Source organism: Nicotiana sylvestris, chromosome 1 (genome assembly GCF_000393655.2).
Source record: "Nicotiana sylvestris chromosome 1, ASM39365v2, whole genome shotgun sequence".
NCBI lineage: Eukaryota > Viridiplantae > Streptophyta > Magnoliopsida > Solanales > Solanaceae > Nicotiana > Nicotiana sylvestris.
Genome location: NC_091057.1, coordinates 167,134,589 through 167,157,237, shown reverse-complemented (window position 1 = coordinate 167,157,237; position 22,649 = coordinate 167,134,589). Strand labels below are relative to the sequence as shown.

The following is a 22,649-nucleotide window of genomic DNA, read 5'->3' as shown; positions in this document are numbered from 1 at the left end:
TGCATTCAGTGTGCAAACCTTAAGTCAATTCCTTCTTCAACCAAAGAAATCAAATCTTGAAGCTGCCCTAAGAGTGGTCAAGCATGTGAAAAACCAGCTTGGACAAGGAGTACTTCTGTCAAGTAAAGCTGACAAGAAGATCACAACCTACTATGATGCTGACTGGGCAGCTTGTCCACATTCTCGCAAATCTGTAATAGGCTTCCTTGTCAAGCTTTGTGATTCACTAATATCATGGAAGTCCAAGAAATAAAGCACCATATCTAGAAGCTCAACTGAGTCAGAATATAGGAGCCTAGCCTCTACAACTGCAGAGTTAACATGGATTTTGGGCAATTCCAAGAAGTTGGAGTAGAGGTGCAACTCCCAGTTGAAGTTCATATTGACAGCAAAACAGCAATGCAAATAGCAGTCAATCCGGTGTTTCATGAGAGAACCAAACATATAGAGATTGATTGTCACTTTATAAGAGAAAAATACAAAAGGGGCTAATAAGAACTGAGTACATTCCCACCAAAGAGCAACCAACAGATTTGCTAACCAAAGGGCTCAGCAGAGTTCAACACGAATATCTTTGTTCCAAGCTAGGGATGCTTAATGTGTTTGCACCACCTAGCTTGAGGGGGAGTGTTGAGAGTAATAGAACTTAAAGAAGGAGCTGAACTTTGTGTTATTTATGAGTTGGTTAGTTTATTAAGTAAGTAGTTAGTGGAGTGGTTAATTAGTTGGTGACAGCTAAGCATAGGTAGTGTATATATTAGTCACGTGTACTTCATTTCATTTTTGAGCTTCAGTGGAACAGTTCCAAAACTGAGACTCCTTCTTCTCTTCTTTCTCTATCTCTGCATGTCATCTTTTCCGTCTCTCTCTCCCCTAGTTCTTCAAATCCGCCTTTGTGTCCCAACATAATTTCAAATTCCAAATATCATTTTTCAACTTAATTCTAAATACTACTTTCACACGACTAATAAATCTTGTTTTTGAAATAAGCACAATTCCCGAAGTACTCTTACGTGTGGTGTTAGCTGTCATGTCTTGTTTCAGGTGAACAATAGTACATTTTGCTGCAACTTAACCTAAGGGAAGAAGAATAATGCTCATATTTTTAACTAATTCTTGAAGCTGTGATGTCTACATTATTTTAGGCACTAATCAACATGTCTGGATCCTGTCATTCCATATTACTCCAAGCTCGAAAACTGTAACTATCTAAATGAAACCCTAATTTGAAACGTTTAAATTTCTATTTGCACTTAACTTTAGTTGAAATTCTATTATTTCAGTTTAATTATAAATTTAAAAAAGTTTTCTTGCAAAAAAAAACATCTTCAGTTTTGTATGAAATTATTTCTAATCCAAATATCAAGAAAAATAATATTAATTTTTTGCAAAAAAACGAAACATTTTTTCAATCTTGTCAGCTGGTCGAATAGCTGTTTTCGCCAAAATAAAATGGTAACATATTTTGCAAAAGATCGTCTTGATAATGTTTGAATCAAATCCCTCTTAAATTTTTTCTGAGTGCCATTTTTCTATTTTGACTTCTCTTCAAACTCGAGATTGCCATTCAGAAAGTCCAAGAGATGTTATTTGATTATAAAGGTCAAGCCAAGTGTCTCCGTGAAGGCTGAGACATCATTTTTTATATATATATATATATTTTTTTTATGGGATTCTAGAATAAGTTATTCTACATTGATTCTTCGTTCAATTTAGTTTGGTGACGACTGAAAATTATGTTGAATTTCATAATATTATGCTTTGACAAATCTGCTATTATATCCAAGCTTAAAGTACCATCTATATGATATAAGCTATCTAATCTTCATTAAGTGCATTAATGGGAGTATTATTATGGTATAGGCTACAAAAAATAGAACCTTTTCTATTATCCAATGAATTTGAAGAGTGGTTAGATGCATCTCCTCCTCCATTCTCAAACAGCAACCTCAAAGAAACTTCTATGAATAATATAGTATTCGATCAATCACGTCGCACAGTACAAACTTTTATTTTAATTTTTGAGGGATTTAAATCTCCTTCAGACATAAACATCGATAAATACAGCCACCCCTCTTTAGTTTTTTCTAATGTGCTTGCGTACGTCTTGCTGGTTATGCATGTTTCCTATGTAATTAAACTATTTTTTGGCTTTGCACTTAGGGGCAGATCTAGAGTATAATATATGGGTTCCCGAAAATCCAATAACTTTTGCATAAATCATGTATTTTTGTTAATTTTTTATTAAATATCTATTTGTGAACTCAATTATTATTTTATATTAATTTGAGATTGCGACAGAAACTCATAAACTTAAAATCCTGAATCCGCCTCTGTTTGCACTTGTAGTTCATGCTTGTATTATCTCTTTTATTTAGTTACTTAGATTTCAGACAAAATTTTTTAAAAAAAAAAAAAAGGAAAAAGACGTGAAGAGGTAAGCGCAGATATACAATACCAACAATGGGTATAATTGAACAAGTTTTAAAAGATACTCCCTCCGTTCACTTTTAACTGGCATATATACTAAAAGTAGATTTTCATTTTTACTTGTCATTTTACGCATATCAAGATAAGACAAAAAAAAATTATTGTTATACCCACAATATTTATTGCTCATTTCAAATATGTGTATCATGATAAATTATACACTTCATTTATTATTTCTTAAGGTGTGTGAAAAGTCAAAACGTGCCAAGTAAAAGTGAATGGAGGAAGTACCTTTATGGTAAGTATGCATCCATTGTCGCAAAAGAATACTACTGCTACAACAACATATCTAGTGTAATCTCACAAGTGAAATCTGGAAAAGGTAGTATGTATACAAACCTTAACCCTACTACAGGTAGAAATACTATTTCCAGATAGACCCTAAGCTTAGGCAAGCATAAACACATCAATTAAGAAAGAGAAATACAGTAATAAAAAAGGAAAAAGGAGCAATAACACCAGCAGGTTAAGACCGAGGCAGTAACGTATCCACCCCCAAATACTGAAATACTTAATATTTTGAATTTAAGCCAGATGGGACAAAAAATGGTGGTTTAATTGGAGCAGCCCATCAGGCGTTGCTGGACTTGGAAAGCACCGGCCCGTTATCCTTCCACTGCACAAAGCGGGAGCTATTCGTTGCTCTGTGAAACCAGCCTCACGCAGTCCACCCCACTTTAGGAGTCAACCAAGCCCATACCTTCGTTTGGGCCACGTGACCCAACTCTGTGCTTGGATAGGGCAAGCCAGAATAGAAACCACCAAGACCAACCTTCTGGGACAGCCCAACATTCCACCAGATTAATGCCCCCACTCGAGTTACAAGCCCACGTTACTGAGCTCGGCGTGCATAATTATCTCATAACTTCTTATAAACCCGTGAATATTATTCTTCAACATCGATGTGGGAGTTGTTCATTGCCTTTTTTAAAACACGGCTGGTGTTTGACATTGTCTCAAGTAATAATGCTAAGAGTCCACCATGTAAATAAAGCAAGTAATAGTTCATTACTTCAACCACTTTGTTTCTTGAAGTGATTAACAAACAGAAACGTATTTCAGGAGCTAATAGAGATGTTTAATGGGTTTATTTCCACCCCAAACGCAAACACCTAAAGAAACACTACTTGTTTTCCAAAACCACCTTATTGAGAAACGCTTAATTGTTATCTAAAAACCAAACCCAAAATCAAACTCAAACGTCAATAGAAGCTTGACTTTGATATACAATCTCATACAGACACATGCTTACTGGAAAGAGTCTGTTGAGTTCTAACAAAATTTAGTCTTCAACACAAAGCACAGACACATGCTCAACACGAGATGACAAGAGATACTACTAAGCTGCAACAATAGAAAAGGTTAAAACATGTAATTACACTGATAGGATATTATATGAGGTACCATCAATTTCTTCCTCCCGAGACGCCTCGCCTCATCTATTCCACTGGGACTCTTCTTCTGGCTCTTCTAGAAGAATCTTCCCCTGATACACCGGTTTGTTCCACCGGTCCTGCATTTCCATAGTATTCCAGAGCTGGAAGTGCCCAACCACCCAAACCCCTCCAATTTGCAAACTCATCCCACAAGCCGCTAATGGATCCTACACATGTTGAATAGACTGTCAAAACTACTTCTGCAACATAATCAGTGCAAAGTTGCCTCTAGTTTGCAGAAGACATCTCTGTCCTCCATAAACAGTAGCATTCTTGTGTCGACTTTGTAGAGTACATTATAACATATATTCCTGACTTATGGGACGAAAACCATACAGCACAAGCATAATACTCTTTATAGGATGCCCAGAAGTAAAACAAAATGTTCAAAGTCTATGACTATAGCAAACATGGGAATTATATAAGTTTTTTGATGAAGACATGGGAATTATATAGGTTTCTATAACTGCATTAAAGATCTTCAAGTGTTAGCTAATGGTATATCTTCATGACTTTAGAATTCTTAGTTCAATCACAAAGTAACGGTCTAGATTTTGTTTTGGAACTTCCATGTCAAATATTGTCTTCTTGCACTGAACTCTAGTGGCTAGATAGTTCTGTTCTCAGTAAAGTATACACTTTTTGTTTTGATAGGTGCATTCATGCAGAGAAAGTTTAGACTAATCATTAATCTTTAACTCTTATAGCTGATTTAATGTTTCTTATCTGAAACATCCAAAAGGGAAATTTAAGTAAGGGAAAAAAGCCCCATCAAAAGGTGGTTTAACACACATCACAATCTTAGGATACTTTCTCGGGTGCACAGACACCGGATCAATAAATTCATTTGATTCAAAACTTGGTTCAAGAAGCGCATGCAAGACTGCAAGAGCGGAGAGCTTATATTCTCACACCACTTCAGCAATTACTAGTCAAGACCTCGTTTAATTTGCCAGAGTCCTCATTGCAGACCTATGCAATTCAGTGTTTTCACAGACACCAAACTTGAATAAGCAAGTACGTGACATCAATCACACTCCTTCGTTGGATTATCTCTTTGGTAGAGAGCTTCTTAACTAGTGTCATCGTTGAAACTAGAGTCAATGGGAAATAAAGCAGAGAACCAATGCAAGCAAAGCTTACTGAGTTGTTACTTATTTTATACACATCAACAGTATTCAGAAGCATCATGGAAGGTGAGACAAGCACGTCAGCCTTATTTCTGCTACTTGATACTTAATTTGGATGTACAATAATGCAATCAAATATAACATACTCCCTCACTAGAATATGCTAAGATGCAGCAATCTTCCTATGCTATAAACACTATGTCCATTAATGGAGCTGTTTTAGACATGAAAATGCAAAGGTTTAACCATAGGTATGTGACGGCTTTTGTGCTAGCGATATTTGCGTTAAGCAGTGATCTCAAGTGGCTTTGATATATTACAGTTAACAAAATGCTGTCATTTTACCTTATCAAGAGTCCAATATATAGATAAGGACCAGCCAATACAGCTAAGCCGCTCTAGGACTCGTATTCTTTCACCCATTTGTCTTCTTCTGCTCCTAAGCTGTGTTCAATCAATCGTTTACGGGGACTCATTTCCTTTCATCTATTTGTTATCTTCGGCTTCATAAGCAGTGATTTAAACAAACAGATCTGCCTGTATTTGCTAGGACACAAAGAATTCATATGGTCTTAACCAGAGTACCAATTTTTGTACCGTGCATTCTCTTAAATGTTATCCTAAACTGTCCCTAAACCACCCTCTTCAAAGAAGTTTATTAGCTTCTGCTGAACTGTGCATAGAATATGAACTGCCTGTGCAGAGAAATATGACTATAGCTAACTAGATAGTCCATCGGCTGCAACATCGTTCAGCACTTTATCTGGTGAAATGCTGAACAATTAGGTTATCTGGAAAACATGTTAACTGGACCCAAACAGCAAAGTAATAATCTTTCAATCATTCTTGTATTCTCACGTGTCAAGTCTGGATATAAATGACGAGAACTCAAGGTGCCATATTCAAGCAGTCTACCTTGATTCTCCAGCAAGCTGAAACCCTTATCCCATCCAGGCAAATGCTTATCGGCATTAGCTTTCCAGTTTTGTTCAAAGTCGCCAAGCTCATCTAAATGTAAATCAAATACCATTAATTAAAACGACTGAAATTCAGAAGGCATGGCATCTATCATGTTGTTGAAATGAAGATACCTTCATTGAGGTTGTGCAAAGTCTGCAGTGTGTCCTCTCGTCCATCTGAACCATGCTTTTTTGTGACAGAATGGCCCTGCATAAAAGCTCACAAACATAATCAGGACAACAATGCAAGCTTTAGTCAATTTTTATTTACTCCCGAGTTATGACAAACAAGGCACTCAGTAAATTTCAGTGACCTGACAAACACCTGAAGAAAGCATTTCAATCTCGGAACGGGTCTACATTTGAAAGAACCTAAAAAGTTTAAAAGGACCAATGAACTGTGCCCCTCAGCCATACATCTATTGACAAGAGAAATACCTTGTTGTGGATCCCTTTGGAAAAGGTATGCAGGGACTCACCAATCGTCTTATCTTCTTCTTTCATCTCTGCTAGAACCACCTATGCAGAAAACAAAAAACATACTAGCAATTTTGATTAAACAATGTACTAGTAATAATTATACAAGAAGCAAGAGTAGCAATTGCTCTGATCCCAATACTATACTACTCACCCCATCAGGGCCATTCATTCTGCCTTCTGAGCAAGTGTAGTACATCCCATTTAAACCACCATAAGCAACTCTGCGGTAGCTGAAACTGTGGCTCCCTATAAAATAAAATTCACGAAATTCCTTGTTGACAAAAAAGTTGAAAATATATATTTAAACAATAAACAGTTAAGCTAATTGAACACCAAATTCTTATTCCACATTATATCACGCATTAGATAATACTACAAAAATTTCCGCACAACTTAATGCGGGATATTACAACGAAATGCTGCATTAGTTATCACTTATGCGGCTATCATATTATTTCCTTGTGCCACCAACCAAACACTATATTATTTTATACTGTGATTAATTATGCTATACAACCAACGAAACGACCCCTAAGTTAAAGAAGAGAACTAACCGTTGGATTTTTTACAGCTTGGTTTCTTGTTTTTAACAACCAAGTCTTTTCTTGGTTCAGAACTTTCCGGAGTATGATCACCATCACCTTCAGGATTTAGCTCTTCAATTGTGATTTGCTTCCGAGAGCCTTGTTGTCCATCATATGGGTCGTTCCAGCCAAACAAACCACCAAATGGCTCAGTGAAAAATGGATCATTAAAAGGGTCTTTTCCTCCAAATAACTTTGCCATGCTCACTGTTCAAGAAAAGAAAAACAAACAGAGAAGAAAACTCACGAAAGTTAACAAAATATTTGCTCGATTACCACTTTCTGTATAAAATATCACAAAGTGAAATTTGTACCCAGACAAACTGTTATTACAATTAACCCGTTAGAGGTAAGGCAGATGAAAAAATTCACCTTTGAGAGAGAGAGGGAGAGAGCTTCTGATGCTTGCTTCTACTTGTCTGAATCCCCAAAAAATCCACTTCTTTTTTATGTATAGAAGTGAAGCTTCTGGAATTTGCTTTTTGCCAAACCACTTTCACCTGTTGGTTAATTAACCGGGCCCTACAAATTACTCCTTCGCTTGTCTTTTATTTTTTAAATAAAAAGTACACTATGCTAATCTCTAATAGGGACCGTTTGGTTGAAGGGATAAAAATATAATTTTTGAATAAAATATGAAAACTGTTATGAATAGTTTGTTACATTGGATGTTCATGTTGTGAATAACTTAAAGATTAAATCTCCTAATTTATGTCCATCATCTTTACTTTTTATACCTATAAAAGGCCATGTAATTGCAATGGAAAGATACACCAAAGTGAAAGAAGAAAACATTTCTCCTTCTTTCTATCTCTTTTTATTTACATTTTACTGCATTGCTTTTATTTTATAACACGTTATCAGCACGAAGCTCTAATTTTATTCTTGACTTCCGCTAAGTTGAGCCACATTTTATTAAGGTATGTATCATTATAATCATTTTATTTATGATAGTACATATCATATGCTCATTGTTTACAGATTACTTATGCGCTTGGGCATCTTAAATAGTTTAAGTACATTGCAATGATAAAATAACCATTTCCTTCCGTGCTCAACTCTTAGAGGACCTCAAAGTCATCAAACTAGCTATGCACTAATGTCATACTTATAATATTCATGGACTCCCTGGATCAAAACATATCTTTAAGGCATTTTGAAGAACTGTGAGAAATGAATTGACAAGCAATAATTTTATAGTTTAATTACTTTATATTTATTAGAACATATAAATAATGTTAGTCACGTTCAATTCTATTAACACACATATATATATATATCAATAATATAAAGTGAAATGAAACAAGTATGTAATTTCTACTTTATGGCAAGAATAAAATGAAATAATAGATTGTTAACATGATATAACTCTATTTTCATTTCTTTTACCTTATTCATTTTGTTTTCATTAATTGCTTATTATTATAATTATTTCTCTAACTTATTCATCTTTTATGATAGTTTTCACTATGTCAAATTTATCAAAACATGAATTTGTGGCACTTGACATCACCGGGAGGAACTATTTATCATGGGTCCTTGATGCTGAAATTCACCTTGACGCTAAAGATCTTGAAAATACTATTATACAAGGAAATGAAACATCAAATCAGGATAAAGCGAAGGCCATGATTTTCCTTCTTCATCATCTACATGAAGGGTTAAAAACTAAATATTTAACCGTAAAAGATCCACTTGAATTATGGATTAATTTGAATGATCGGTATGACCATCTAAAACTTACGGTATTACCGAAAGCTCGGTATAAGTGGATACATTTAAGGTTGCAAGACTTTAAAACCGTAAGTGAGTATAATTCTGCTATCTTTAAAGTAAGTTCTCTATTAAAATTATGTGGAGATACTATCACAGATGAGGACTGTAAGCACGTGATTTTTGCCCTATATGAGAATTACTCCCAAAAAAATTCAAAAATAAAATGATTTTCCTTGGTGTGCAATTTTGTGATATTTTTGAATAATTATTTGTATTTGTCTGTGCATATTTATTTGTTAAATTAATAAAAAATACAAAAATATGTCGCATTTTTGCATGTAGGATTTAATTCTACAATTGTTAGTAATTAAGTTTGTTTTACAAAAAATGAAAATTACAAAAATAGGCATCTTTTGCATTTTTAGCATTTAATGTCCAAATATACAATTTTATGCTTAATTATTACTTAATTGTGCGTTAATTGTTATTGGGAGTTAATTTGCGCTTTTATAACTTAATTTAGTTCTTAATAATAATTTAAGTATTTTTATAATTTAGTTTTAGAAAAATAAAAGAAGAAAAGAGAGCAAAAATACAAAGAAAAATCGGATTGGGCCACTTTCAATTGTAAGCCACAGGCCCAAAAAATTGTCCAACCTTCCCCACAACCCGGTCCATTTCAAACCGGTCGACCCGGTCCGCCCCATAACCCCAATACCCAACCCCTCTACATTTTTCATTTTTGTCCAACACAAAACAAAACAAAAACCCAAACCCTAAAACACTAAACCAATCCGCCCCCCCCCCTTGTTTCTCTTCATCTTCTCCAACCTCCAAGCCCCACCTCCCATGGCTGCCCCTTTCCCCTCCATCCTCACGTCCAAGCAGTCCGCCATCGTCATCTCTTGCTTTGTCATCACCATGTTCGTCATTACTGCGTCTTCGTCGTCAACCATCATCCATGGCTGCCATGGCTAGTGCATCCATCGATGCCATTGTTGCGTCTTCAATGCCCATGGCTTCTACTGTTCTTCACCTCCAGTTGTTGCTGCTTCTGTGTTCAACCTCGCCTTCCATGGCCGACTGTGTCGTCGACTAAACGACCAGCTGCTTCACCACAGTCCGTCGACCAGCTCTACTGTGCCGCGATGCTGCTTCCTCCGAGCTGCTGCTGCCGGCGTTGCTGCTTCACTTCATCTTCTTAGAGCTTGAGCTCGACACCCTCCTGCTGCATCGTTGCCGGTCCATTCCAGCTGCCTCGTCAAGCTGCTACAGCTCGCCATGGCCAGCTGCTTCTGCTTTCTTCTTCGTTGCATCCAAACAAACCCCATCGCTGCTGCTTCAGACCAGTCCGAAAACGAGATTCAAACCATCTCGTTTGTTCGAGTTTCGGTTGGGGTCGTAAAAACAGTCCATACGAGTTCATCGTCGATCGGTCGTTGTTCGTCATTTCATTTCCGGTTAGTTGGTTTTTGAGTTTTATTTTTGTCCATATTTAGTTTTTATATTTCTCGAAGTTAAAATCGTTAAATATTTGATTCTTGTTTTGTTCGTTGTTCATCGTTTTGTTAAATTTTTAGTTTGTTCATGTGTTTTGTTGGTTTAGTTTTCAGATTCAAATGAAAATTTAATTAATTGTTTTTCAGTTTATTTCATGTTAATTTTATTTATTTTGTAAAAAAGGGAATTGTTAGTTCAATATTGTTAGATTTAGTTTAAATCGTTTGAATCCGTCATGTTTGTTGGTTAAAATGGATTTAATTCATGTTCATCTTGGTTTGAAGTTCATTTTAATCCAGTTGATTTAACGTGAGTTTATATTTTGGTTTTTGATTTGTTGATTTAGTTTGAATCATGTATTGTGTTCTTAATATTGTTGTTTCTTTGCTCATCAATTTTTGGTCTAAGTTAACCAGGATTGGTTCCCAATATGGTTAATTCATTCACATTAGTTGATGTTGTTCATCTGTGTTCATATGAGTTGTTGTTGAAATTGTTTAGAAATTAGTCATATTGGCTATATTTTGGTTGAGTTTGATTAATTGATTGCTTATAGCTGATGGGGGTAGTTTGGTAAATTGCAGTACATTCAGGGGTAAAATGGTAATTGCAATAAGGTCGGAGGGGTAGTTTGGTAATTGAACATTTTTGAATAATTCTTTATGTTAAGCATGGGGGAAAAAATGTAATGGGGTGTGGGTGATATAGTTGTTTAATATAAATGGGGGACAAGACAAAATGTAATGGAGGGAAATATGGTAATTGTTTATGGTAGGCATGAGGGACAAGATGTAATGGTTTGGTTTGATATATTAGTTTAATGTAGTGGGGAATGAGTGAGAAGATAATGAGTTTGATAGGAGAAAGTGTGGTTGATTTTAATTGATTAAAGGATTCTGGGATGGGATATAAAGAAGAGGTCTTGAATAAGATTTTACAGAGAATAAGAGGACAGAATAAGAATACAAGAGAGGGACAGAATACAGAAGAAAATTTTAAGAGAGAGGAAATTCCGAAAAATACTAAGACTTCAGAAAATAAAAAGAAAAACATTCTGGAAATTCAAAAGAAGAATAGTATACACCTGATATACAATCCAAATATTCTGATATACTGATTCAGAAATTAAGGGTTAAACACTAACTAGTCTTTCAAAATCTGAAAAGATTCTCTTTGCTTCTGTCCGTTGATTGTTGTTGGTGTTTCTGGATTTTGTCTTGATTTTAAAATCTGTCACTAAGTTTCTCGTTGCTGGTTGTTACTGGTTGCTGGGGTTGCTGTTGTTTTATGCTACTGAATTTCTGCTGATCTCCCTTTTCTTTTGCTTCCAATATCAGGTACACAACTGACACGCTGGTTATTGTAAACCGAAATATGAAGCATGAATACGAAAATGAAGAGTTGAAGTTCTAAATTTAATTTAATTATATTCTGAATTTTATTTGTATATATAAATTATTTAGCTTGCAAAAATCAGAATCATGTAGTTATTTAATATATATAGTGGAACATCCGACGATAGCTTAACGGATGAACTATCTATATATTGCCTAAAAATAAATAAATGGTGTAGTAACTCCGTCTAGTCAAAAAATCAAACGAATAGGCCATTTAGGAACTTGGTAGGAATATTGTTTAGTTAAATAATATTGGTTAATTTCAGCATGTAAATGGTCTAGGATTAAAATTAGATTGCTAAGTTTTTTTTTAATTTGACAAACTGAGAACATGCCTAGTATAATGTAACTAGGTAGTAACATGTGAATAAGACGGCCCAGGTCTAGTTTTATGTCATACACGTTGGGCCTGGGCCCGTAGTGCCAACAGACGGTCCTGTTTGCATCATTTTCAGATTTTATGAATCATATTTCGAAACCCATCTATAACAACTCAAGCATGTAAATAAATTAAGACATTTTCTCTTTTATTTTGTAGAGACAAATTTAATAAGAGAAAAATGTAGGCATTTTAGGACTGTCCTTTAAAAATAAAATGAGATGAGCCTCGCCCAATAAAATGCACCAATTGCGGGGCCCTCAATAAATGTTTAATTGAATATTTAGAATTCGGGATGGACTGTTTAGTGAATTCCACGGTCTTACCCAAAAATAATAATACGCTAATCGCTTTAGGCACGATTTTAATAATAATACATTCCTAAACACGGGTGCGCATTTATGCGACCCAAATCCAAATCCCAAAACATTGAATAAAAATACGTTCCGGATCGCGGGTGCATTTTATGTGACGCAATCCAAAGACATGTTTTTAAACGATGTTCACATTCTTTTAAAAATATAATAATAAAAGCGGTAAAGAGTTAAAAATTTGCACATGAGCTCATAATTGTATAAAAATCAGATATTTAAGCCAAATATGACAGTTGAGCGACCGTGCTAGAACCACGGAACTCGGGAATGCCTAACACCTTCTCCCGGGTTAACAAAATTCCTTATCCGGATTTCTGGTTCGCGGACTGTAATACAGAGTCATTCTTTTCCTCGATTCGGGATTAAATTGGTGACTTGGTACACCCTAAATCTCCCAAGTGGCGACTCTGAAATAAATAAACAAATTCCGTTTCGATTGTCCTTTAATTGGAAAAAACTCCTTCACCCCTCGCGGGGGCGGAAAAAGGAGGTGTGACAAGGACTTATTGGAAAAAATATTTTCTACTTTTCACGCTTCAAATGTGGTGCTACAACAACAATACCGTAAAAAAGGTTTTAAGAAATATTCTGAGTTAATCACATGCCTACTTGTGGCAGAGCAGAATAATACTCTATTAATGAAAAATCATGAAGCCTGTCCCACTGGGTCAGCTCTATTTCCGGAAGTGAATGCTGTAGCAGCATATGATAAGTTTGAAAGAAAACAAAATAATTACCGTGGTCGTGGACATGGTCGTAAACGTGGACGTGGCAGGGGGCGAAACAATTATCGTCATTATGGTGGAAATAAATTGGGAGAACAATAAGGGTTCTCAAATTAATCATTCAAAAGGTAAAACTAGTATGTGTCACCGATGTGGTATGAGAGGTCATTGGGCACACATTTGTCGTACGCCAAAATATTTTGTCAAACTTTATCAAGCCTCCCTCAAGAAAAAAGAAAATAATGTGGAGGCACACTTGACCTTTCAAAATAATGATGATGAAGCAGGTCCCTCAAATAAATATGATTCTAAGGCACATCTTGCATATAAAGATGATGATTTTGAAGGCCTAACAAATATTACTCATTTAGAAGTTGGGGACTTCTTTGAGGATATTGACTGAAGAACTAATCATCTTACTGGGGAATGAAGCTATAAAAGTTGTTATGTTTATGTTTGCAACTAGTTTATTTTTCTTGAGTGTATTTTCCTAATGCATCATGTGTTGCTAGTTTCTACATTTCTAATGTATTTCTTAATGTTTTTTTCCTGCTTGTCTTTCATATTTCTTATGATGTATTATTTGTCTTTTTTATGAAGAATATGAAAATTCCCCAGTCTTCAGTTGGACTCAAGATTAATAAAGATGATATATGTCTTCTGGATAGTGCTACAACACACACTATTTTAAAAGATAAGAGATATTTCTCTTATTTGGTAATGAAAGAAGCGAATGTTAATACAATATCCGGTAGTACAAGATTAATTGAAGGTTCTGGAAGAGCCAATTTATTACTACCAGGAGGAACAAATTTGGCTATTGATGAAGCACTATATTGTAGTAAATCTCAAAGAAACTTATTAAGTTTCAAAGATATTCGCCAAAATGGCTATCATATTGAGACTACAAATGATGAAAAGATTGAATATCTTTATATTACTACAATAATGTCCGGTAAGAAATATGTGCTTGAAATGTTACCTGCTCTTTCCTCCGGCTTATACTACACAAGTATTAGCAGGATTGAAACACATGCCGTAGTAAACGAGAAGTTTACTAATCAAGATAATTTTATTATTTGGCATGACCGGTTGGGCCATCCTGGTTCTAATATGATGCGTAAAATAATTGAGAATTCACATGGACATGCAATGAAGAATCAGAAGATTCTTCAATTTAAGGAATTCTCTTGTGCTGCGTGTTCTCAAGGAAAATTAATTATTAGACCATCAACTATTAAAGTTAGGATGGAATCCCCTGCATTTCTGGAACGTATACAGGGTGATATATGTGGGCCCATTCACCCTCCATGTGGACCATTCAAATATTATATGGTTTTGGTAGATGCATCTACAAGATGGTCACATGTGTGCTTACTATCAACTCGCAATATGGCATTTGCGAGATTGTTGGCTCAAATAATAAAGCTAAGAGCACAATTTCTAGATTATGCAATTAAGACAATTCGTCTTGATAATGCTGGTGAGTTTACATCCCAAGCCTTTAATGATTATTGTATTTCAACTGGGATAAAAATTGAGCATCCGGTTGCTCATGTTCATACACAAAATGGTCTAGCATAATCATTGATCAAATGTCTCCAATTAATTGCTAGACCAATGCTTATGAGAACAAAACTTCCCATTTCAGTATAGGGTCATGTTGTTTTGCATGCAGCGGCACTTGTGCGGATAATGAAGTTATCATAAAGTCTCCCCATTGCAATTGACTTTTGGTCAGGAGCCAAATACATCCCATCTTAGGATCTTTGGTTGTACGATATATGTTCTAATTGCTCAACCACAACGAGAAAGATGGGTCCTCAAAGAAGGTTGAGGATATATGTTGGATATGAATCTCCTTCTATTATAAAATATTTAGAGCCGACTGGATATTTATTTACGACAAGATTTTCTAATTGCCATTTTGATGAATCAGTATATCCAACATTAGGGGTAGAAAATAAGCAGCTGAAAAAAAAGATAGATTGGAATGCATTATCACTGTCTCATTTAGATCCTCGAACAAATTAATGTGAACAAGAGGTTCAAAAGATTATTCATTTACAAAATATTGCAAATCAATTGCCAGATGCATTCACCGACCTACCAAGGGTGACTAAGTCACATATTCTAGCTGCTAATGCTCCAATTCGAGTTGATATCCCGACAGGATAATTAATTAAAGCAAATGAGTCTAAGTCATGCTTGAAACGTGGTAGACCAATCGGTTATAAAGATAAAAATCCTCGAAGAAGAAAAGGAGCAAGTGATTAAAGTGAACATAACACAGAGGTAGTGGCTCAAGAAGAGCCCCAAGACGTAACAAATGATAAGACCTTAGGGAAGGTCCAGGTACCTGAAAATAATGAGAATGAAGAGATATCAATAAGTTACGTCTCAACCGGGAAAAGATGAAACCGAAATAATAATGTTATCGATAACATTTTTGCTTATAATGTTGTTGTTGAAATAATGCAACAAGATAAGGATCTTGAACCAAAATCTGTCAATGAATGTAGACAGAGAAATGATTGGCCAAAATGGAAAGACGCTATCCAGGCAGAGTTAACTTCACTTGGAAAACGTGAAGTCTTCGGACCCATAGTTCGAACACCTGAAGGCATAAAGCCAGTAGGGTATAAATGGGTTTTTGTGCGAAAACGAAATGATAAAAATGAAGTCGTTAGATATAAAGCACGACTTGTGGCACAAGGGTTTTCCCAAAGGCCTGGAATTGATTATATGGAGACATATTCTCCTGTAGTGGATGCTATCACCTTCAGGTATCTCATAAATATGGCAGTGCAAGAAAAACTTGATATGCATCTAATGGATGTTGTTACAGCCTATTTGTATGGATCATTAGACAACGAAATTTTTATGAAAGTACCTGAGGGATTTAAAGTGCCAGAAGCATATAAAAGTTTTCGAGAAACTTGTTCAATAAAGCTTCAGAAATCTTTATACGGATTGAAACAATCAGGTCGTATGTGGTACAATCGCCTGAGTGAATACCTGTTGAAAGAAGGGTACAAGAATGATCCAATTTGTCCTTGTGTCTTTATAAAAAGGTCTGGATCTGAATTTGTTATAATCGCTGTGTATGTTGATGATTTAAATATCATTGGAACTCCTGAGGAGCTTCCAAAAACAGTAGACTGTTTGAAGAAAGAATTTGAAATGAAAGATCTTGGAAAGACAAAATTTTGTCTTGGTCTACAAATTGAGTATATGAAAGATGGAATATTTGTCCATCAATCAACATACACCGAAAAGATTTTAAAGCGATTCTATATGGATAAAGCACATCCATTGAGTACCCCGATGGTTGTGAGATCACTTGATATAAAGAAAGATCCATTCCGACCTCATGAAAATGATGAAGAGCTTCTTGGTGCCGAAGTACCATATCTTAGTGCAATTGGGGCATTAATGTATCTTGCCAATAATTCCCGACCAGATATAGCTTTCTCAGTAAGCTTATTGGCAAGATTTAGTACTTCGCCAACACAAAGACACTGGAATGGTATTAAACATATATTCAGATACCTCCAAGGGACCATTGATATGAGTTTATTTTATTCAAATGAATCCAAGCCATCATTGATTGGTTATGCAGATGCAGGATATTTGTCTGATCCACACAAAGGTCGATCTTAGACATGCTATTTATTTACAAGTGGAGGTACAGCCATATCATGGCGTTCGACATAACAAACTATGGTTGCTACTTCTTCAAATCATGCAGAGATAATAGCCATTCACGAAGCAAGTCGAGAATGCATTTGGTTGAGATCTATAACTTAACACATTCAACAAACATGTGGTCTTTCTTTGAAAGAGAATATTCCAACAGTATTGTATGAAGACAATGCTGCATGCACAACTCAATTGGAAGGAGGATATATCAAAGAATATAGAACAAAACACATTTCACCGAAATTCTTTTTCACTCATGATCTTCAGAAGAATGGTGAAATAGATGTACAACAAGTTCGCTCAAGTGATAATTTGGCTGATCTGTTCACTAATGCATTACTAACCTCAATATTTGAAAAGCTTATATATAAGATTAGAATGCGTCATCTTCGATACATTAAGTGATTTTTCATCAGGGGGAGTAACTACACGCTACACTCTTTTTCTTAACCAAAGTTTTGTCCCACTGAATTTTTCTGGTAAGGTTTTTAATGAGGCAGCAAGCAATGCATATTATAAATAACTATGTACATCCCAATATTTTTTTTTGTAAGTTCTTAATGAGGCACATTATCTTACATGGACATCCAAGGGGGAGTGTTATGAATAGTTTGTACATTGGATGATACATTGGATGCCCATGTTGTGAATAACTTAAAGATTAAATCTCCTACTTTATGTCCATCATCTTTACTTTTTATGCCTATAAAAGGCCATGTAATTGCAATGGAAAGATACACCAAAGTGAAAGAAGAAAATACTTCTCCCTTCTTTCTATCTCTTCTTATTTACATTTTACTGCATTGCTTTTATTTTATAACAAAAACTATATTATCTAGAGTTGTATTTAAATTTTATTCCGGAATAAGGAACCCTTAAATTAATTATACCACTGTTCTAATATTATTTATAATAGGTGCAATATGGGATAAGTAGGGGAAAAAAGCTAAGATATTGAATATCAATACTATGTAATAGTAGCATGTTTGGCCAAGCTTCTCCAATGCCAATTTATGTTTTAAGTTAAAGTGTTTGGCCACACTTTTAGTAGAAAAAGAGTATTTTTGAGTGGAAGCAGATTTGGAGAAGCAGAAAAAGGTAGTTTCTCTCCAAAAGAACTTTAAAAGAAAATATACTTAGAATTTTTTTAAAAGATTGATCAAATACTAATTGCTTGTTCAAATTAAATAGCCAAACACAAATTGCTGAATTTAGAAGCTTGGCTAAAGAGGCTATAAGGTACTACTAACAAATTGCATAATATTGTTAATATGCCTCGGAGATAAAAAGAGCAGTATTTAAAATATATTTTGATTTGATCCAAAGGGAAGAATATGTTGGAAATATAGACCCCAGTCCGGATTAGTTAGGAGCTAGGCTTTAATTATTTTGTATTGTATTGGGCCAAGCCCACTTAATTGATTATTATTTTTCCCCACAATATATAGTATGGGTCGGGTCGTTGTTGTTATACTGGATCATTGTTGTTGCATAGTATGGGTCGGGTCAGATATAAGGAATAATGGGGTCTGTATCAAAACATATTGTATCATTTTTATTTTTACACAGATATGAAAGTCTCCCTTTTTCTCTCTCGAACATAACAAACCCTAGAATAAGTTTACCTGATTTCAGCTTCTTCTCCGCTGCTAACATGGTATCACAAATCTCGTAGATTTAGTTGTCTTCTATCGTCCGATGTTACCCTTAAGGAGTATCGCCAGAGTTTTCTGCTGATTCCGAGATTTCGTGGAATCTCCATCTTTTTGCTTTCTCGGCAATTTCTTCGAGTTTTCTGTTGCTATTTTGGCTTATCTTTGGGATTTCTCTTCTTCAAATCGTTTTTTTGGAGTTCATCAGTTGTGTTCTCGTCTTCAAGCTTGAGGTCAGCATTTGGGGATGTTGCTTGTGGATTTTTTGAGCGTTACTAAGTATTTATTCTCCATTCAAGGTTGTACTCTTCCGGTTGCGAGGAGTTGTGGTATATTCTTTCCTTTACTGTTTCTTTTTTCCATCAATTGCATGCCTTAGGATTTATTGCTTTATAGTTGAGATCTTATCAAATCGTGTCTGTAATTGTGAGTATTATCTGATGGCCATTCCGTCGAGTACATCATCTTCCTTTTCTACGGATAATTCTGCTCCTATTGACCATAGTGCTGCGAGTCGCCTTCTTTTTCACCCTGATGACTATACACATCTCTATCACCCTTTATATGTACATCGCTCTGATTTACTAGGTTCTTCTTTGGTCACTAAGCCTTTTGATGGCTCATGTTATGGGAGTTGGCATAGATCCATTTTAGTGGCTCTATCTGTTAGGAACAAATTGGAATTCATCAATGGAACTTCTGAGAGACCTCAAGAGGGGTCTCCTCTTCTTCGCCAATGGCAAATGTGCAATAATTTAGTTGTTGCATGGCTGGCTAATTTTGTGACTAAGGAAATCCACCGTACTGTAGTCTACTCTAAGTTTGCCAAGGATATTTGGAAGGAACTTGAGACCAGGTATGGGGAAGCTGATGGAGCTAGGGTCTTTGAGTTAAAAAAGGAGATGGCACACATTTCTCATGGTGCTCTTGACATTCCTTATTATTTTATCAAACTTAAACAACTTTGGGATGAATTGACCTCTCTTTCTGCCAGTTCTGATGATAGGTGTATTTGTGGGAGAAATATTAGGTCTGAGGAAAAACAAAAGGTCTATCAGTTTCTCATAGGGCTGAATGACACATATGTTCAAGTCAGAAGCAACATATTGATGATCATGCCCCTTCCTTCTATTGACATAGTATATAGTATTCTCTTAAGTGATGAAAAACAGAGACATGTGTCTGCTACATCTTATTTCTCCTCTGAATCTGCCTCTTTTAATGTTGGTTCTTCTAAATAGCTTTATACTCCTAAAGTGAATTTTGATAGTTAGAGGAGTTTAGTCACTTGTAAATACTGTAAGAAGCCTGGGCATAACATTGAAAAATGCTATAAATTTCATGGTTATCCACCAAACTTCAAGTTCTCTAAGGGTGGTGGTCCCAGAAAGGCTTCAGCACATACTGCACTTGATTCTTCTACATCTCAGGCATCTGCTTCTCAACTCACTGGTGGTGCTATTCAGACTGGCTACTCTAACTCATCTACTGGTTTTCCTGGCTTGACAAAAGACTAATGCTCCCAGCTGATTCAATTTCTGCAACAAACTCATGTCACTCCTGACTCTTCTCACCCTCTCATGGCATCTGCACATTTTGCTGGTAGGATATCCACTCATAGTGTACTTATTAAGCCTGCTTTATTCTCCAAAGTCAATATTTCTGATTGGATTATTGATTCTGGGGCATCTGATTATATGACCTCTCTTAAATCTCTTCTTTTCAACATTCAACCTCTTACTATTCCTTGTCTTGTTTCTCTTCCTAATGGTTACAAAGTTAAAGTTACAAATTATGGTTCTTTAGCTTTGTTTTCCAATTTCACTCTCCACAATGTCCTTTATGTTCCTAGTTTTCAATACAACCTGATTTCTATTCATCAATTGGTTGATCAGTTTGATGGCATTGCACAGTTTACTAAGGATTTATGTGTATTATAGGGCCCTTCTCTGAAGAAGCCACTGGCTCTTGGTAAACTGGATAATGGACTCTACAAGCTACTAGTCCCCATGATTACTCATTAAAGATGTGTTTCCAATTTTGCTTTTGTATTTCCTATTTCTTCTTCTGAATGTAATGGTATTGGTACTTCTATTGCTTCTTCTTGTAATTCTGCACCTTCTTGTAATTCTGTATCTACTGTTTCTAAAAAATGGATATTGTTTGGCATTTTAGACTTGGTCATATACCATTCTCTAGAATGAAAGGGATTTCTGTTCTCAGTCCCTCTTTCTCCTCTAAACAATCATTTCCTTGTCCTGTTTGCCCTCTAGCTAGGCAAACCAGACTTCCTTTCCTGATAGCACCATTCACTCCTCTACTCCCTTCCAATTAATTCGCATTGACACCTGGGTCCTTATCACTCTCCTACCTCCCATGGTGCTAAGTATTTTCTCACCATTATGGATGACTATTCTAGAGCTCTTGGACTCACTTGATGGGTGCTAAGAACAATGCTTTTAACTTACTTAAAACTTTCATTGCTATGGTTAAAACTCATTTTCATACTTCTGTTAAAAGTGATAATGCTTTTGAGCTAGGTTCTAGTTCCATTGGTTCCACATTTTTTTCTACCAAAGGTATCATTTATCAGACCACCTGTCCCCATAGTCCACAACAGAATGGTGTAGTAGAAAGGAAACATAGACATTTACTTGAGACTACTGAGCTTTATTATTTCAATCTAAGCTCTCTATTTCTTTCTGGGGGGATCACATTTTAACTGCCACATATCTCATTAATAGATTCCCTTCTCCCTTTTTACAGAATAAAACCCCTTTTGAATTGCTTTATGGTTCTGCCCCTTCCTATGCTCACCTTAGGACTTTTGGCTTCTTATGTTATGCTACTGTTCCTAAGGTTCATAGGGACAAATTTGACCCTAGGTCTGTCCCTTGTGTCTTTCTAGGATATCCCTTTGCTAAGAAGAGTTATAAACTGTACAATCTTGTCTCAAAAATTTGTTTTGTGTCTAGGGATGTTCAGTTCTATGAACACATTTTTCCTTTCTCTACCACTCCTTCCCCTGTTCATTCTGTCTTTACCTCCCCTTCTACCCTTCTTACTGATTTTTCTTTCATTCCTTCCTCTGTTTCTCCATCCTCTCCTTATCCTTCTCCATCTTCTACTCCTAATGCTTCTTCCCCTTTACCTTCTCCTGATCTTCCTCCTCCCTCTTCCATTAGTGATGTTCCTGTGAGGAGGTCTTCCAGACCTCATAATCCTCCAGGATATTTCCAGGATTATGTTTGTTCCCTTTCTTCCTCTTCCCCCTCTTCCTCCTTGTCAGTTTCATCTTCTTCTCAGCCTTTATCTGAACCTGCCACCTACTCTCAGGCTGCTTGTATTCCTGAGTGGCAGGAAGCCATGGACAAGGAGTTTGAGGCTCTAGAAACCAATGTCACTTGGTCTGTTGTCGAGCTTCCTCCAGGCAAGAAGCCCATTGGTTGCAAGTTGGTCTACAAGATCAAGCACAAGGCTGATGGGAGCATTGAGAGATATAAGGCTAGATTGGTTGTCAAGGGGATACTCAAGTTTAGGGTATTGATTTTCATGAGACATTTTCACCTGTGGTAAAGATGTCCAATGTCAAGACTCTTATTGCAGTTGTTGTCAAGAAGCATTGGCCTATGTTTCAATTGGATGTAAATAATGCCTTTTTGCATGGTGACCTTGATGAAGAGGTTTTCATGAAGCTGCCTCCTGGTTACATTGTTTCTTGCCCTTTTACTTCTAGGCAGTTGGTTTGTAGGTTGCACAAATTTCTCTATGGGCTCAGATAAGCCTCCAGGTAATGGTATGCCAAGTTTTCTCAAGCCCTATCTTCTAGAGATTATTCCCATTCTCTCAATGATTATTCCCTGTTCACAAAAGTTTCTGGGGATTCTATTGTGGTACTTGTTGTTTATGTGGATGACATTATTTTGATTGGCACTGATAGTGTTGAAATTTCTGTTCTTAAGTCATTTCTTCACCATCAATTTAGAATTAAAGATTTGGGCTATCTTAACTAACTTTTGGGAATAGAGTTGTTATACTCAGCTTCAGGTGTTCTATTGCATCAAAAGAAGTTCATTCATGAACTTCTCCATGAGTTTCATTGTTCTGATGCCCCTCATGTGGTTT

At 35.8% G+C, this 22,649-nt stretch overlaps 2 protein-coding genes across 2 annotated transcripts; one reads left to right on the top strand and one right to left on the bottom strand.

Annotated features, from left to right (window-relative positions):
- Nucleotides 1–3,692: 3,692 nt before the first annotated feature.
- LOC104222581 (uncharacterized) lies at nucleotides 3,693–7,571 on the bottom strand. Its single transcript, XM_009773821.2, has 7 exons — nucleotides 7,452–7,571; nucleotides 7,050–7,286; nucleotides 6,647–6,741; nucleotides 6,454–6,534; nucleotides 6,148–6,223; nucleotides 5,972–6,064; nucleotides 3,693–4,093 (listed from the first exon to the last, which is right to left on the bottom strand). Exons 2-7 carry the CDS (start codon nucleotides 7,279–7,281, stop codon nucleotides 3,930–3,932), a joined length of 741 nt encoding a protein of 246 aa, XP_009772123.1. The 5' UTR covers nucleotides 7,282–7,286; nucleotides 7,452–7,571; the 3' UTR covers nucleotides 3,693–3,929.
- An 11,393-nt stretch (nucleotides 7,572–18,964) lies between these two features.
- Nucleotides 18,965–20,041, top strand: LOC104222584 (uncharacterized). The gene is made up of 2 exons (XM_009773825.1): nucleotides 18,965–19,747; nucleotides 19,799–20,041. Exons 1-2 carry the CDS (start codon nucleotides 18,965–18,967, stop codon nucleotides 20,039–20,041), a joined length of 1,026 nt encoding a protein of 341 aa, XP_009772127.1.
- Nucleotides 20,042–22,649: the final 2,608 nt, after the last annotated feature.